Source organism: Pygocentrus nattereri, chromosome 11 (assembly GCF_015220715.1).
Source record: "Pygocentrus nattereri isolate fPygNat1 chromosome 11, fPygNat1.pri, whole genome shotgun sequence".
Lineage (NCBI taxonomy): Eukaryota > Metazoa > Chordata > Actinopteri > Characiformes > Serrasalmidae > Pygocentrus > Pygocentrus nattereri.
In genome coordinates, this window is record NC_051221.1 from 34,845,022 (window position 1) to 34,862,098 (window position 17,077).

At 40.6% G+C, this 17,077-nt stretch overlaps 1 protein-coding gene across 4 annotated transcripts in view; it reads right to left on the reverse strand.

Annotated features, from left to right (window-relative positions):
- Positions 1 to 1,966: 1,966 nt before the first annotated feature.
- Positions 1,967 to 17,077, reverse strand: part of lingo1a (leucine rich repeat and Ig domain containing 1a) — a 159,608-nt gene continuing 144,497 nt past the window's right edge. For all 4 annotated transcript variants that reach the window (XM_017714972.2, XM_037542889.1, XM_017714973.2 and 1 more), the window contains one exon: positions 1,967 to 5,961. In XM_017714972.2, coding sequence (XP_017570461.1) covers positions 4,102 to 5,949 — 1,848 coding nt within the window. In that variant the 5' untranslated portion in view covers positions 5,950 to 5,961 and the 3' untranslated portion in view covers positions 1,967 to 4,101. The remainder of the gene's footprint in view (positions 5,962 to 17,077) is intronic.

The following is a 17,077-nucleotide window of genomic DNA, read 5'->3' on the forward strand; positions in this document are numbered from 1 at the left end:
TGAACAACTTTTTGTGAGGGAGCTTTTAGAGGCATTAAACTCTTTAGACATCTGGTTCCCATCACAAGGAATGGAGTGCTTCAGACCAAACCACTCTCAGCGACTTGAGAGCTTTTATCTTAACCTTTACTTATGCAGAAACATTAAAAGGTCGGCTTTAAAGAACACTTCAGTGTTTTTCAACCTCTACCATAGTCTTTGTGTTGTACCACTTATGACCAAGGTAATGATAAATTTGTGTTCGATAAAACAAGCCCTAATCCCATTTCTACCCTCACCCTGACCACTTGGCCCTTAGCCCCACATTTTGTGCGTCCATGTCTAGGGCGTCCTGATTTTTGTTGAGTTAGAGTGGTAGGGTCAAGTTTTAGGGCCACATGGACCTCCAAATGGAGGTTTTTCAGAGGAACACTCCAAACAGTGTTATGAGAAAAAAAGTAAAACCAGCAAGATGACTGCACAAGCAGATAAACCCACAAATGTGACTATTTTCTCTGTTAAAACTTACAATCACCATTGTATTATCATAGTTTGGTGTAATTTCAATGTATTACGGTCCTTTTCTTTTTAACAGGCATAATGCTGATGTGTTTGTAGCTAGCTAACTAAATTTCCAGGTCCCCCTTAAACAGTGCAGTCGTTCTGATGCCTGCAGCGCCAGAATGTAACTGTTCCTCCATTTAAGGTGGAACAAAAAGAAGCCGGTGAATAGCTGACAGCTCCATATCATCAAAAAAGTAGGGGTGGGAGATAATAAAAAATGATCACACCCCCGTTCTTTGAAAGCAGATATTGCCCTAAATTTAACTAAAGCCCAGCAGTGAGGTTGCTGAACTCTCACGGCAGACCGGCAGGGTGGCATACAGAGCACTCCTAGCAGCCAGATAATTGTGTTCTTTTATTATTTGAGGATCCCATTTTGTAGGGACAGCTTCAACCACTACTTGTAGTAACTCAGTTCCAAGGGGCAATGTGACACTCAAAAACAAGGGTAAAAATAACAAATGGGATTGGGCCCAAGAATCATACTAGAATATGCTGAATGTTGTGAATAAATGTTTAGTAAATCTTGCTCTTTCAGACATGTGATTGATTTTCTAGAGGGAAGAATTTGTGGTCATTTGTTGCTGGTGTAGTGGACTGCGCAAGTTGTCACAGGCCTGATTGCACATAGAAACCTCAGAAAAAAGGAAGCAACTGGAATTCATTTCTTACTGTGTTGTTTGGATCTTATCTCATCCAAAGACTTGTATTTTAAAGTGTAATTAATCAAAATAAAGTTTTAATTTTGTGATATATAGTCATGTATTTCACAAAGTTCAGAAGCTTTCCATTGGCTTCCATTCATAGTGAGTTTTGAGTCTACAGGTTTTCAGCTCTTTTTGCTAAGTACAAGGAAATGTTGGAAGTACTGCCCATACTGTATGCTGCAGACGTCACACACGGTGATCAAGGCGAAAAACTCCAGAATATTCCTTTAAGGCAGTGGTCATTAAACTCTCCACCTAGATCTCCTCCTGGAGATCTACCTTCCTGCAGAGTTTAGTTCCCACTTGCATGTGAAATATTGCCTCGTCTCCTTTCTTAATACTAAAGTATCTGATCTAGCCGGTCAAGGCCTTAATTCTAAAGATGTTAATTATCTGGAGCAGGTGTGACTGTGAATCTGCAGGAAGGTAGATTTCCAGGGCCAAGGCAGGTGACCGCTGCTTTAAGGTGTCTTTATTTATCTGTTCAGTTAACAGAAGATCACCAGGAAGGACAAGTTTTATCTTTAACATATCTGTCGAAAAGCGATGATCTCAGTACTCATTAGCTGAGAAGTTCAATCAAGATACACCTTGTGATATTTTATAAAAAACTCCATAGATTGTTTAATACAACATACCATATTTTCAACAATTCAACATCAATAAAATTGTGTTAATTAAAAAAAAGAAAAAAAAAAAGAAAAAAAGAAATCTGCATATTACCTTTATTGCACAGAACAATTTGAACATATTTTTTTCATCGTTTTAGATCATTTTTTTTTTTTCCCAATAAAATAGAATGTCATGGACCACGTTGTTCGACACAGTCTTTCTTGTCTTCTCAGAACTGAAGGAGCGGCTGCGGGACGAGCGCGGTAGCAGGTTTGGAGGTGTAAAACAGAAAGAGCATTAGGAGGAGAGCGTGAGCGCCGCGCTCCTGTGTGTAAGGGGGATTTGCTCTAAAGCAGATCACTATGGCTGAAACCATCTGTCCTCCTCCACCATCTGTAGACCCCATCAGCACTACAAAACAATTACTCCAGCATAACCCACTTAACCCATAAACCAATACCCAGCTCACAGTCAATCTTTATAAAGAGCCTGGCTGTATCCCCCTCACATCCTCAAAGCTCCTATACCCACACACGAAGGGCTTTACTCGGGTAAGGATTTCACACATATACTGTCCTGGAAAGCCAGCAACAACACCATTATCTTTAACCAGCTGTGCTACCAAGGTTAATATAGTTAGATTGTTCACTGTATCTCAGTCAAATTAAACAAACTTGTTTGGGACTGTTTTAGGAATGTTTATTTGGATAATATTAGAGGGAGATTTCTTCTAAAAAGAGAGAAAAAAAACTTTTTCTGGACCATTTTTTTAATCGTTAGAGGCAGCATTTAAACATGTCAGGGTTGTCAAGCACATTAACATTTTCTTTTTTTCTTGAGTTTGTGAGGAATCACCACTCATTCACTGCTACATGGACAAGTCAATGATGTACAATGACATTATAAAACTATAAAGCTTTTAATCCATAGGTATGAAGCAGGGGGTGATGGGTTACACAAACATATAATGGCATAAACAAAGCCCACAATACAGCTGCAGTTACTGCATTCCTTACACTTCCATATTTCTGTTCACATTGAGATAACACAGCACTAAAACACTCTATGCCCTTATGAATTGACGTTAGTCATACACACCATATTAGTCTACATCAGAGTTTTCCGGCTAATGTGTCAAAAGTCAAAGCTGAAAGGAACTAAACAGCAGGAACAAAATAACTACTACAATGTGGCTCTCTCGAGCATCTCTTTGCTTTCTGTTAGACCCACAAATAGCTGAATATTCAGAATCAGCATTGAAGGATTAGTTTCTAGACACTTTCAGAGATACAATAAGACAAATGTAATGTGACCACTGTCAAATCCTTATGCTGAATAGACCTATCCACAACCAGATCCTTACAAGGAAAAACGCATTGACGGAATAAAGATGAAGTGTATGTGGAGCCAAAGGACTAAATATTTGTGTTTTTACACAAAAAAATGTCAAACTTGATTCAGTTTCTACTTCATAATGCAAGCACCAATGCTAGTCAGAATGTAAATGAAGGGGAATGAGAACAACAACTAAATTCTCAACCGGAACAATCCAGTTGTTCTCCAGAAAAACAAGTTGCTGTAGTAAAAAAAAAGCTGAGTGCAAAGTCTAACTACCATGTTATCCAGTTTGAGAAACCAGTGTTTGCTATAACTAGCATCAGCCACAGTGTGTGGCCATGGAAAGGTCAACTATATGGCAGTAATGGTCCGCAACATATGGTATTTTCCATACAGCACTGCACTGGTTAATGTGCTTATCAACCCAGAAATGTCTTCTTTTGCTGTTTCATAAAACTATTTCAGTTTGGATATTAAAAAGAAATCATACAAAAACAGATTATGCAGGCAAAAGGACAGCGAAGGAGGACGATGGTCTGTCTTTTGTATTTTGACACGAACATTGAGAAGGGTTCAGTTTTAGTCTTTTATAGGTATCCTTTTGCCCATAAAAATCCACTGGAACTTGAATGTCTTACAACAAAATTCTCTTTCAAAGAAATGGTCCCTGAAGGCCAAGCAGAAAATGCCATCACAGGTATCTTTTCTCCCCTCTTAATTTCAACATCAAACAAAAACGAAGAACTTTTGTGCCACATATCCATCTTTAGAATGGAGAGGAATGAAACACGCGCACTTCCTCTGTGAGAAAGTCCCAGGATCCAGAGGCTAGTCAGGGAGGGGATCTCTTGTTTTTACTATCGTTCTGTGTTTACAGGGTCTTTCGAACGGCCTGATTGGATTAAATCATTTTCATGTTAAACTTGCGAGGAGCATCAGCAGTACTGCTGCTTATCCCTGCGTCTGATTTCCGTGGTACATACTCAATCTCGATGTTGTGTTTGGTGTTACCTTTACCCCTGCTCCACAAAAACAGCAGCACCAGGCAGAATAATACCACACCAAGGAAGGAGATGAAGCCCATGGTGGTGGCAATGATAAGGGTCTTGATGTCGAAGGGGAAAGGGACTGTTTCTTTTGTCCCATTAGCTCCACTGTCATTGGGCTGGTTGGAGATGAAAGCAAAGGTTTTGTTGGGTTGGTTGGGCCAGTCGGGAGAGTAGCTGTGGACGTGGAGATGAGCAAGAGCAGTGTCATTTCCACCTGCATTACTTGCAATGCACACGTAGGTGCCGTTGTCCTGGATCTGAGCATAGCGAACCTCTAGAGTACCATCAGGAAACACAGTAAGCCTTCCTATCGTTTTCGTAGTAATGAACTGTTTCTGCGGAGAAAGCCACATGATGACTGGCGCTGGATCTCCATCAGCCTGGCACACGAACTGGACCGTAGTTCCCTCGTCCACAAACCTCTGCTGTGCCTTGCGTTCCCGGATCCTGGACTTGCGACACGTAAAGTAATTTGGCTGCAAGATGTCTGGGAAATCCTTGAACTCCTTACCCTGTACAAACTCGGGTGAGGCACATGTGGGCTGCTGCCGGTTGAAATTGAGCCTCCAGCGGCGGCGGAAGATCCAGAGAAGCCTACAGTCACATGCCAGAGGGTTATCATACAGCACAAGGGTCTCCAGGTTCCCCACTGAGTGGAAGACTGATTCCTCCAGAGTGGTCAAGGAATTCCCAGACACATTCAGGACCTTCAGATAGTTGAGTCCTCTAAAAGAGTACGGCTCAATCATTGCCAGCCTACCGCCCACCAGGTGCAACTCTTGAAGTCTGAGCAGGTCATGTAGCTTGTTGCCCTCAATGATAATAATGGGGTTGTAGGACATGTTCAGAAATCGTAGGTAAACAAGGTGCCGAAGGGCCACATACGGAATCGAAGTCAGATTTGAACTGGCAATGGTTAGGGATGTAAGATTCAACCCATACAAGCAGTTGGTGGTCATAGTATCCAGATATGGCCAGTTGGCAATCTCCAGAACTTTGAGTCGGTAGAGGCGTTTGAAGGAGTAGTCTCTGATGCTGTTGATGTTGAGGTTGCGCAGACGCAGGGTGTTTAGGCTGTGCAGGTGAGTAAAGGCCTCCGTGGGAACAGAGGTCAGGTTGCACTTCTCCAGAGTCAGGTGCTCCAGGCTGCTGAGGCCATGGAATGCTCGGTGGGATATAAATACCAGGTCATTATCACCCACTTCCAGAGAGCGCAGGTTATACAGATCCTGGAACATGTAGTCCAACAGAATAACTATCTTATTCTCACTGATGTCCAGCCTGGTGAGGTTACTGAGGCCTGTGAAAACGCCCAGCTGGATAAGCTTCAGCTTGTTGCTGCGCAGCCCAAGAGTCCGTAGGCCATACAGGTTGTTAAAGGCTCCAGGCTCAATGGTGGAGATGGTGTTTTCATTCAGTTCCAGCTCTTCCAAGTTGGGAAAGCCAGAGAATTCCTCAGGGTTGATAGTTTTGATGCGGTTCTTGCTGAGGTCTAGAAACCGTGTCTCGGATGGGATCCCCTCGGGAACCGACATCAGCTTTTTACGGTGGCACACAACGGAGCGCTCCTGGGCATTACACTCGCAGCGGGATGGGCAGCCAGTGGTCGAGCCAGACAGCACAGTGCCCAGCATCAAAATTAGGATGGGCTGCCAGCACGCCACCAGGTAGCTGTGCCCACTTGCTTCCCCTGCCACCATCCTACCGGTTACCTGCACAGAGAGAGAGAGAAAGAAAGAGAGAATTTTAGAAGGGTATTCCGTTTAAACTAGGTAAATATACTGTTCATTTTCAACGTTGTTAATATGGTTTTAATGCTCATTAATTGTATTGTAACTAGTAATGGTCTTCTGACTCATTTGATGAAAGCTATCTTATTTTGTGAAATCATACTTAAGAGTTTTGAAAATATATTGTTTCCTTTCTCCTATTTATTAAAAAGCAGAATAGCACATAAGGCAGAAACATTAATTGTTTTTATATCAAAAAGACAATTTAAAAGTGTGTGATTTTCAAACTGCAAGAGGTCCTATCTAATATCCTAGTCCTATTAATATCCTACTACTCAGAAACAACAAAATGTCAGATATAAGATTCATGAAATTACTTGACCAAGATACAAGTACAAGTATTTCAATGCAATATGTATGAAGACTGAGCAGACAAGAACAAGAGCAGAGCTGCCACAGAAAGGTATGTGTGTGTGCTTGCATAATAGCGAGAGCTGACATATTTGGATTCTGCCTTGTGTCCCTCCCAAGCTTAACTTCAAAGGCCTTTTGCACACAGAGGCTCCTATTTGTGGATGGAGTGGAGATTTTTAAGAACGAGTGCATCGCATCACCAAGGCAGTATATTCATGACTTGCTCTAAAGCTGAAATGTAGATGAACAGCTGAACAGACGTTACTAGCACTGTATACCATGATTACACTTGTGTCCTCACCATGCACCTCTGCAGCTTTATCTCTAAAACCACAGCCCTGCTCCACACTAATCACTGGATGCACATTTGCTAATATGAAATGACGGCATTGTAGAACAGGGCAGGTGCCGGTGGTATTATCAGCATTTCTCAGAGAGTAATCCAATTCATGCAGTGTCAGGCTGCAGGTATGGACTAACAGCTGTGGCACAGACCATCTGCATCAACTCAGCTTAGACAGGAGAAAAAGAAGAGGACGAGAATGGTAGAGAGGGAGAGGACCTGGAAAAGGGAAAGAGTGGATTTGAATAATTAAAGACAAACAGCGCTAGTGGAGAAAAATATGTCTCTGTTAGTAGAAGAAAACTCCTACTACAGCAGTCACCTGACCATGGAAGAGACTGTGGGGATTCATCTAGCTGAATTCAGCTCACACTGCCTTAACGGCCAAGTACATGTAGCTCCCATCACTAAAATCATGTTTTGAAGAATACAGATCACTTCAGAGAGTGTGAGGAGGTGACTGCAACCTCACATAGACTCGCACAAGCTATGCCTCCCACTTATACATGCCTCCCAGTGGGGGCTCTGTCTTTTGAAGATAACTGTAGGCCACTTGTCCAAAAATCCCCAAGAGCAAATTAAAAGGTCCCCTCATCAATTTCTTTCTCCTACCGATGCTGCAACTGCCAGCTTCCCATAACAAAACTTGTAAGCTTGCTACAGAATGCGTTAATGAGCTGCTTATAGAGTGAGTGATCACATACAATCACTGGAAGAGTCGCTTCAAAATGCCAAAAACAGAAATCTAATGTTGCTGGCATTTTTAGGTAGAAGTAGGTTGAGATTAGTCAAGGTTTGGCTGAGGTGAGACTAGCTGAGGGCAACGGCCAGGAGGCACTTGAGCTTTTAATTATCACTGACAGTAGCACTAAATTAAGAGGAGTCAGCAATATGACAATATTTATCATCATCTTGACAAACTGCGTCACACTATGTTCTTGTTTTCTGATCATATTTCATATCTTGGATACTGTCAGTAGTTCAGGAGACTGGCATGTTGCATTAGAAAGACAGCGTATTTGCTCCTGAACTGAGTGTGTGAAACATTGAACAAAAGTCACTGTATTTAAATGACATTTCTGAAAGGTCCATATCTTTCATTTTTTTCTATTCTAATTTTCGTCTCTGAGGTACACTTTTGACATTTGAAGGGGTTCATGAACCAAATATGTCATAATTCGTGATTATCCCTTAGAATTAAACAGGCTGTTTTTGTTATTGTGCTTTTAAGACTGATTCATGGAAATTTTGTCCAGTTCTGACTGGCTGTCCAAAAAAGGAGCCTGGGCTGAAACACTTCTCATAACTTCAGTGTGATTGGGCATGACTAAACCGCTGTAGGTGTATGTGTGTATATATAAATGTGGTGGTTTTTGTGACATTACAGAAACAGTAAATTCAAAATGACCTGCTTTTGCACCTGGTTTCCATGTATAGACTATATAGACTTAAGAGTCAAACCTTTTTTAATGTTTAACAGCGTTTACATACTACTCAGACTTTTATGAAAAAAAAGGAAATTTCAGTTTTCCATGGAACTGCCCCTTTTAACGTGGTGCCACTGTCACTTTTTTGCCTGTTCCAACTGTCCAAACCTCAGAAAAACTGAATATTGTGACACACATTGTGTAATATGTCTCGAAGTATTGTGATTGTGACACTACATTTTTGTCATATCGTCCACCCCTACACTGAACACAGGTGGAATGTACTGACATACTGTAAATTTACATTCATTGATGCTAAAAAAACTGTTGGCTGGTATATAAACAACAACATTCAGCCCCAAAAATGACAGATGAAAATGTCTGTAGCAAAGCATGTTGTTTCTGGTAATCCAAAGAAAACAAACAAACAAAAAACTGCACCACCTGTCAGAATACACAAGTCACAATCCCTTTTAAACACTGTAGCTAAATACCTGTGATCTGTAGTGGAATCCGTCTAAGACTGCTGTCACTGCTATTAGAGCTGAGAGTTAAGAACGTAAGCCATGGCAGTCTCACCAGCACTGCTCACACGGCCTAATCCTGCTCCTGTTCCACGTCCTTCTCCATTTGCATCGCTTTGAAACTCCATTTCATAATCACATGCAGTGCTCATGTGCAGTCAGAGCAAGACTGACAAATTAATTTTAACACCCACCCTCCATTATCTCTCCGTCATTTCATCACCAAATGTTATTTAACTCCTGCACCTTTCTAGCTTTGGGACTCAACACTAGACAGAATCCATTCTTATTTTACTTGATTTTGAAAAAAAAAAGAAAACAGGAAGGATGGAAGTTTCTTTGAGAGTAAAGTGACAAATGATGGCTTATGAGACATGTCCATTCTCTTCTTTTCAGAGGCACCAGTTGCTCATGCATTTGAGTGATTCTAAGGTTTTAATCATCTCCAAGTCTCAATATGGTCTAAGACCTGCCTACATCAATTAGTGCTGTTCTATTATACTTGAGACTGTCTAATACTAACCTTTAAAGCATAAAAATAGCACAGAGCAGGAGTACTGAGCGCAAGCCTAGAGGACCCCAGCACTGGAAAATTACCCTGCTTTAACCAGACCAAGCTCATCAGCTAATTATCAAACCCCTTATGAGTTGGATCAGCTGTTTTACAGCAGCCTCCAGTTTAAAAGGACCCATATTACATAAAACCTTATTTTCCTCACTTCTAGGAATTAAAATTGCTTAATGTAGCATAGAAAACACGGTCAAAGTTTTCAAAACGTATAATTTACTCTGCAGTCTATGGTCTATATTTGGAAACTAAGCAGCATAAATATTGCATTTCTAAATATTGAAATTTCTACTTAAAACCCACTTATGCACTTTTCACCAAGATGCTATCATCCACCTTTTCGTCTTTGGAATTTGTTCTATGGTAAGAACTGAATCTACACACTTAAGAGGACAAAGAACAGACTATCAATCTGACATGAGACATGTTCTTAGGCCCTTTCTCAAGAATAAATTTAACAAAAAACTTAGGAAGATATTGGTGAGTGAGGCCCAGTACATTTCAATGCTTTATTCACCTACAGTAGTTTAGCTCTTCCCATTTACACGGAAGTTATAAGGACTGTTTCAGCCAGGGTTGCTTTTTCAACGAGGCGCATTACAGGACAGCCAAGCAGAACAGAGGTCATTTACATATATCAGCCTTAAGCAGCCTGTTTCGTTTTATTGCAGCATTCACATGTTGGCAGAAGACAATAGCAAACTGGATATTCCATTGTTTTCGATGGAGCTATGACAGAAAATTCTGCCAGGTGCAACGTTCCACAGACCACAGATATGAGCAGAATGTTCTCAGAAGAGCCTAACATCTCCAGTGAAGTAAACCGGATGTTGTTTTTCTTGTGAAATGTGGTTGCCGAATGTCTGAATTCCAAACAAAGCAAGTATTAAACCAAAAAATAGGTGTCTTTCTACATTTTTCACGTGCAATAAAGAATATACACTGCTAAAAAGACTGCTCTGATAATCACTTATGTCATCATGCTAGCATTTGCATTGCTTTTTGCTGCTGTCGTTTACATACTTCATCTTTTTCAAGGGCCCACCATAAGGGATGAAGAGAAACCCACCATCAGGCATGAAAAGAAGTTGGAAAAAGAAGCTTGTCTGTTTTGTTACAAGACAAGTGGAGTATATGGCTCTCTTTCCAAATGGAAGAAACTCATCCATTAAAATTAGATCAGTGGGCATGCTTTAATATCTTAATGACTTCTTGTGAACAAAAAACCTAATGACTCCTTCATCATATACTGTCTAACAAAGCACTCTGGAGCACCAGTTATGTTAGACGGCATTTCATAAATAAAGTATTATTATTGCTCTTGCGGTTCAGTTGGGCTCACAGTGGCACGCTAAACTCTTGTGATACCCGTGTTCAGTACCTGCTGAAGCTGGCATAAAGGTGACCGCGGGTGTCACTGTGATTGAGATCTGGGCCTAGTGGACTGGGCTAGCAGAGCATGATGTGAAGCAGTTTAAATCGTAGCTGACGCTGGACAGATGGGACAGACTTTAATCCACAGACTGGCGCCGCTCCGTGCGACAAGGTGTGGAATTCCAACAAAGACCAGCTGCTTCATATACAATCTGAACTCTACGCACACAAACAGACCACAGAGCTCCCTCCTCACAGGTCAAACCAGTACACTCACACCTCAATGCACTAACGCTTATTAAACACACACTTAGCCATTGGTAAGCCCATTAAACACACTCGCACACTTAGAAGGAAAGTATAAATCTGGGTAAACTGGATACATAAAAGCTATGGACAAACTTGATCCAACACTGTAAAAATAACATCGGAAGTGTGGCCTCAGAGAAGTATGTTTTCATGTACTCCAGGGCAGTTTATATTCTAATAAAACATAAAACTGCAATATTCAAAGAAGAGAGTGCAGTCTAATTAGACGAGCTGAAAAGCCCTGCAGTGAAGCAGAGCTCTCTAAAATCTAGCAGGAGCCCAGTCTGTGGGCCTGCCCAGGATTTACAGCTAATTATAAACAAACACACACACACACACACACACACACACACACACACACACACACACACACACACACACACACACACACAGGCAAAGGTTAAACCACCTGCTAAATGTTCTGCATTTTTTAGATTTTTCACTCTTGAGCAGAAAGGCAGGTTTAGTATCAGCACCATGTCTGAGATGGAAATATACTGAAAAAAGTGAAGCTTCAGAACTTTAGATGGTACTTAGTGATGGAATCATTAGTATCCAGGTAGACTAAAAGCCACTTTCTACATTTTATAAATGTTTATGCATCGCCATCACTGGATATGTAATCACTGGATACTGCAATTTCCTCCTGGGATCAATAAAGGAATCTGAATCTAAATGAGGTGGAGGTGGCGGAGATGAAGATGCTGAGATTTTCGTTGGGAGTGACAAGGGTGGACAAGATTAGAAATGAGCAGATCAGAGGGACAGTGAAGGTGGAGCAGTATGGAGATAAAGCCAGAGAGGCCAGGTTGAGATGGTTTGGACATGTGTTGAGGAGGAATAGTGGATATATTGGACAAAGAATGTTGGAGATGGAGCTGCTGGGAAGAAGGAGCAGAGGTACACCTCAGAGAAGGTTTATGGATGTAATGAAGGTGGACATGGAGATAGTTGGTGTAAAAGTAGAGGAGGCAGTGGTTAGGGCAAGATGGAGGCAGATGATCCGCTGTGGCGACCCCTAAAGGGAGCAGCCAAAAGAAGAAGTAGATCACTGGATATGTAAATGGAAAATAAAAGATCCCGGCATCAACCCCCAACTGCATCCTGGCACATCCCTTAAGAAATGTGCATTGTACTTGATTTTTCTACATAATTTAATCATTGATATTCCAAGCATTCAGAGTGTGTTGATGTGATGGGAACCATCAGTCACAATATTAAAATACAAAAAACTCCATCCATCCATCCGTTTTCTAAGCTGCTTCTCCCTCAGGGTCGCGGGTGGGTGCTGGAGCCTATCCCAGCGGTCATCGGGCGGAAGGCAGGATACACCCTGGACAGGCCGCCAGTCCATCGCAAGGCAGACAGACAGACACAGACAGTCACTCACACACTCACTCACCCGCAGGGGCAATTTAGCATGTCCAATTGGCCTGACTGCATGTCCATTTTATTTACTATCTAAACCCACTAGTGAAACTCCACACCTTTTAAGTTGTTAGGTGTTATGTTGATGATGGTAAAACATTGGTAAATCTGAGAAAAAAAAAAAGGTTTACTATTTTGCGCTGATTATAACGCTCTGTTGTAAATTGATTTTAATAAATATGTTTTTATTATCTCAAGCACTGGTCAATATACTCACAAACACTTCATGTATTATAATTTTCTTTTTAGTTAGCTATCAAAGGCATTTAAACCTTCAGCTGTCTGGTTCCTATCCTCACCACTTTGAACAGGTATAAGCTGGTAGGTTTCTCTAGAATAAAGCATTTCACATCAAACCACTCTGAATTACTGTTTACAACTTAATGACTGAATTATACTGAACTTGAGAGAACTCCCCTTTAAAATAATAAAAAAAATACACTTCAACTCACATTTGAATATCACAGAAAAAGATTCTTCAAAGGATACATCCAAGATAAATATCCACAATTTTTTCCTTGCTGATAAAAGTTTGATAGAGTATAATTATTTCAGAGGTCCAGCAAATCACTGCAAGAAAGCAAATATTTGCAGCCTCTGAGTCTCTCGATGCTAATTAGCCATTACCAGTTAGTAGCCTTGTGACTCCATAAATTATGCATCAATCCATTTAGTCTGAACATTTCAATAATTTTGTGAGCACAATGCCGATGGTGTAAATGTGAAATCTATACAATGGATTTTTAGTAGCATTTTGGTTCACAACCATTATGCTAACCATCATTAACTGTAAATACAATGCATCCTCTATGTTATTCAAGACTGGATGAGATGGAGGGCCACATCTCACGGTGTGTTTCCCATCACAAATCTGAACCTGTAAGCTCTTTTTCTGAACCTTTTTCTCAAAACCGTAAAATAAACATTTTTTATCACAATGAAGCTCAACCCCCAAACAGGATCTGATCTACAGCAAAGCTTACAGCTTTTGTCTCCTGTCAGTGGAGTAGCAGGAGTGCAGATTTGGCTCACTAGTCAGTCGGGGGAAATGGAGTTAAACATTCTAGCCTGTGAGCCATGTTTACAGATTAAACTAATAAAGCAAATCAACTCGCTACAGTGGAGGCTAACAGCAAAAACGGCCCTCAAAATGCAAACTGCTCATGACAGAGTTTTTACAGGCCCATTTAAGCCTCCTGTAGCTACATTACTGCACAGCCCTAAAGCTTCCAATAACTCTACAAGAACAGATCCAGCAACTTGCAGCACCATTATGGCTGTGTTGAAAATATCGCTGTAATATATCATGGATAAGCACTGAAGTATGATCAATTCCTGCACTTTACCAAATGAAGGGCCAGAAAATGACAGGCCCAGGAAACAGCTGAAATAGCTGTATTGATATTTATTAATCTGCTTTTATACTGTGTGTATGTGCAAGTGAAATGGATACTGCATTCAAATTAGAGAGACATATACAACATGCAGCACATGGCAAACATGCTCTTGTGTTTAGATGTTCTGCTTCCTAATTAAGGCTGCGCTGGAGAAGAAGGTGTCAGTCTATTCTTCATTCTTGAGTTCAGGAGAGTTCAGGTCTGCATTCATCAGTCTATCATGTGCTGCTGTGTTAATATCTTTCCTTATCCTTTACTAACTGTTGCTAAGGCATGTAGAGCCTTCCAGTTAGTTTCACTCTCACATACATGGTTAGTAGTGAGTTATTAATTTGCTGCTTGTTGTGATTGGTGCTCGGCCACTGCGTATTTGTCTGTAGAAGTTTTCCTCTTAAACTAAATGGCTGGCAGTTGGGATCTATCTCATCTGTGGCCCACGTTAGCTGAACGTTTTCTTGCCACAGACACTCTCACACACATCTAGGTTACCCTCACGAACAGATAAATGCTAAGACCCCTATACAAATAATGATGACTGAATAATTCAAAACAAACCCAAATGATTTAATTGATTTCTAATAACATTTTCCAATTATGCGACTAAATCCTCATTACCACAACACAGTTAGGTTCGAAGATAAAAATGTTATTTTTGTCGTCACAATCTGTACAATTCTGTAGGACTAAGTATTTTAAAGCTAATTAGTCTAATATAGATACTTCGCAAAATATTGTTTTACAATTTTATATCATGCTACTTTCGGTTCCCTTAAAGTTCAAGAAAAAATTAAAGAAAAAAATTACACGTATGGAATACAACGATAATAAAAAAGTAATTATCATTCTTCTCAAAGTTATTTATTTATCATTATTACTCTAGGTTTTGTACTGAAGGTACAAATTGGCCCAAAAATGTCTGTAATGAATTCGGTGTTTTTGTAATTGCATCATATCGTTAAAAGGAGCTGTATATTGTATATAATATGTATATATTTTTATATACATATCATGAAGTTTCTGACCATACACAACCTTATATGTACAGTATAATCAATATATCTCAGACAAGCCTGCCTGTTCCCCATGCGCACAAACACACACGCCCGAGGACTAATAATGCTCTACATCTTTCTCCCCCTCATCTTTTTCTCACTCCTGTTCCATGACTCCCAAGCTTTTGACCTTCAGTCTCTCTCCTCCTCGTGGCGAACTGGCACAAATGGTAAATTGGCACATGTGAAAGCAGAATAGCCATGAAGGGTGAGGCAAATAAGAGAATAATTGCCTCAAAGGTCACCTCGACTCGTTCTGCTCATAGCTGATGACCCTGACTGTGCTCTGGTCCATGGGCTGGCAGACTGCCCATGAATGCATGTAACACGCCTCATTTGTGCCAGAGGCCTGAGGAATAACAGGGTCCACTGGTGCCACACACACACACACACACACACACACTACATACCATCTTGCTTAGGCATTCGCAGAAGAAAAAGGACAATGATCTGTGTTTCCTGAAGCAAAAGGACACAAAACATGGTTTCCACTCAATAGGGCATAAATAATGCAAAGAAAATTCACATGCAAAACCCAATGACTTTTATAGATAAAGCCCCAAGAGAAAAGGGCAATATTCTGGCTCTGCATTTATGGAGCGTCCCAGAATTAGTTATAGCACAGAGCAGGATCAGGAAGTTTTTTATCATACTCAGCCTACTCTTGGGACGTAGGATGTTTGTGCGTAATTGTGGGTTGGAGTCCTTCTATGTGATTGTGCTAAGATTCTATAACACACATATGTGGTGTTCCAGTTTCCTCCCACAGTCCAAAGACATGGAGTCATGCCAACTGGAGTTACTAAATTGCCCTTAGGTGTGAGTGAGAGTGTGCGTATGTGTGTGTGTGCGTGTGTGTGTGTGTGTGCCCTCAGATGGCCTGGCGACCTGACCAGGGTATTTCCTGCCTTCTGCCCAATGTGCACTGGGATAGGCTCCAGCTCCCCCACGACCCTGAAGGATAAGCGGTTTAGATGATGCATGAAAATACATGTGCAACTAAATTTTCAACCATCATATTATGTTCATTCTTCATGTACTTGCACATAACATACTTACAACAGTGGCAGATATTGTAATATTTACTGAGCAAAAGTTATAGGCACTTGAGAAATTAGAGTTAAAAAGCTCTTCAACTGGTCAGCAAATATTTACTTGCTCATAATAATAAGCGGTATTCAACAATGCGCTTAGGTACCTACTACTTTTATGCAGTACTGTATTTCAAGGATGAGCAGTTTTATCATTATTAATGGAGTCTAATATACTCAAAGCAAAAACATATACACAGAATAGCTAAAATAGCAACATATTGGAATGATATGCTTTATTCGTCAAAATATGCATTGCTGATCTAAATACTCCATGTCCTCATAAAGTACGCCTCTGGTATTTTGTCTTCCATCATGGACCAGTGAGTTTTTCATACAATCTAAGCAAGATCACAAACATTTGCATATGTTTTACACAAACCAGACGAATGCTGAATTTATTCACTGTCAAACAATTCACTGTTAATCACCACCAAATGTGTGCTTGAATATAAAAACTAAATGATATGGCTGCGTTACCCAAGAAAAAACCTGACAAATTTGTCTTAGCCTCCTTTAACTACTAAAGCAAAGCCATCATCACCCTCCTTCTATCTAGTGTGTGTTAAAGAAACGTGGCACAAGAGGGGAAGGAAAGCATTGTGGCGTGGCAGGGGCTGTGACTACCAACAGGTACAGAATGGCATTCATGGTAAAACCATTATGAGCAGCATTATTCACACTGTTAACCACCTCATTCTGCACCGGATCCATTAGCAAAGTCAATAATGAAGTCACTTAGCATTCGACTTAGCTTTGCAAACAACATTCTTTCTTGGCTTCACATTAAGACAGTGCTTCAGAAAACTATGACTCCCTTTACCTGGCAAAAGATGCTGTTATGTTGCTTTGCAATTATAAGACCGAGAGTCAATTTTGAGAGAACTAGCACAACACTGCATTTATTCACCAGTCTTTTATGTTTATTGCACTTACTGTCTTATAAATGTCCCTGATTGTTTTGTTATTCCCCCCACCTAAACCCTTTTGATCTTCTTTGCCTCTGTAAGCACTCATAAGAACAATTCTATGATGCACAACAAGCAGCTACAGAACCCAATGAAACAAAAAGAAAGAGAATGGACAAAGCTGCATAACAAAGACCTAGGACATCCTGCAAAACTGGTGTGGGATGGATTACGCACTGCAGGCTCCTGATTGCTAAGGGCAT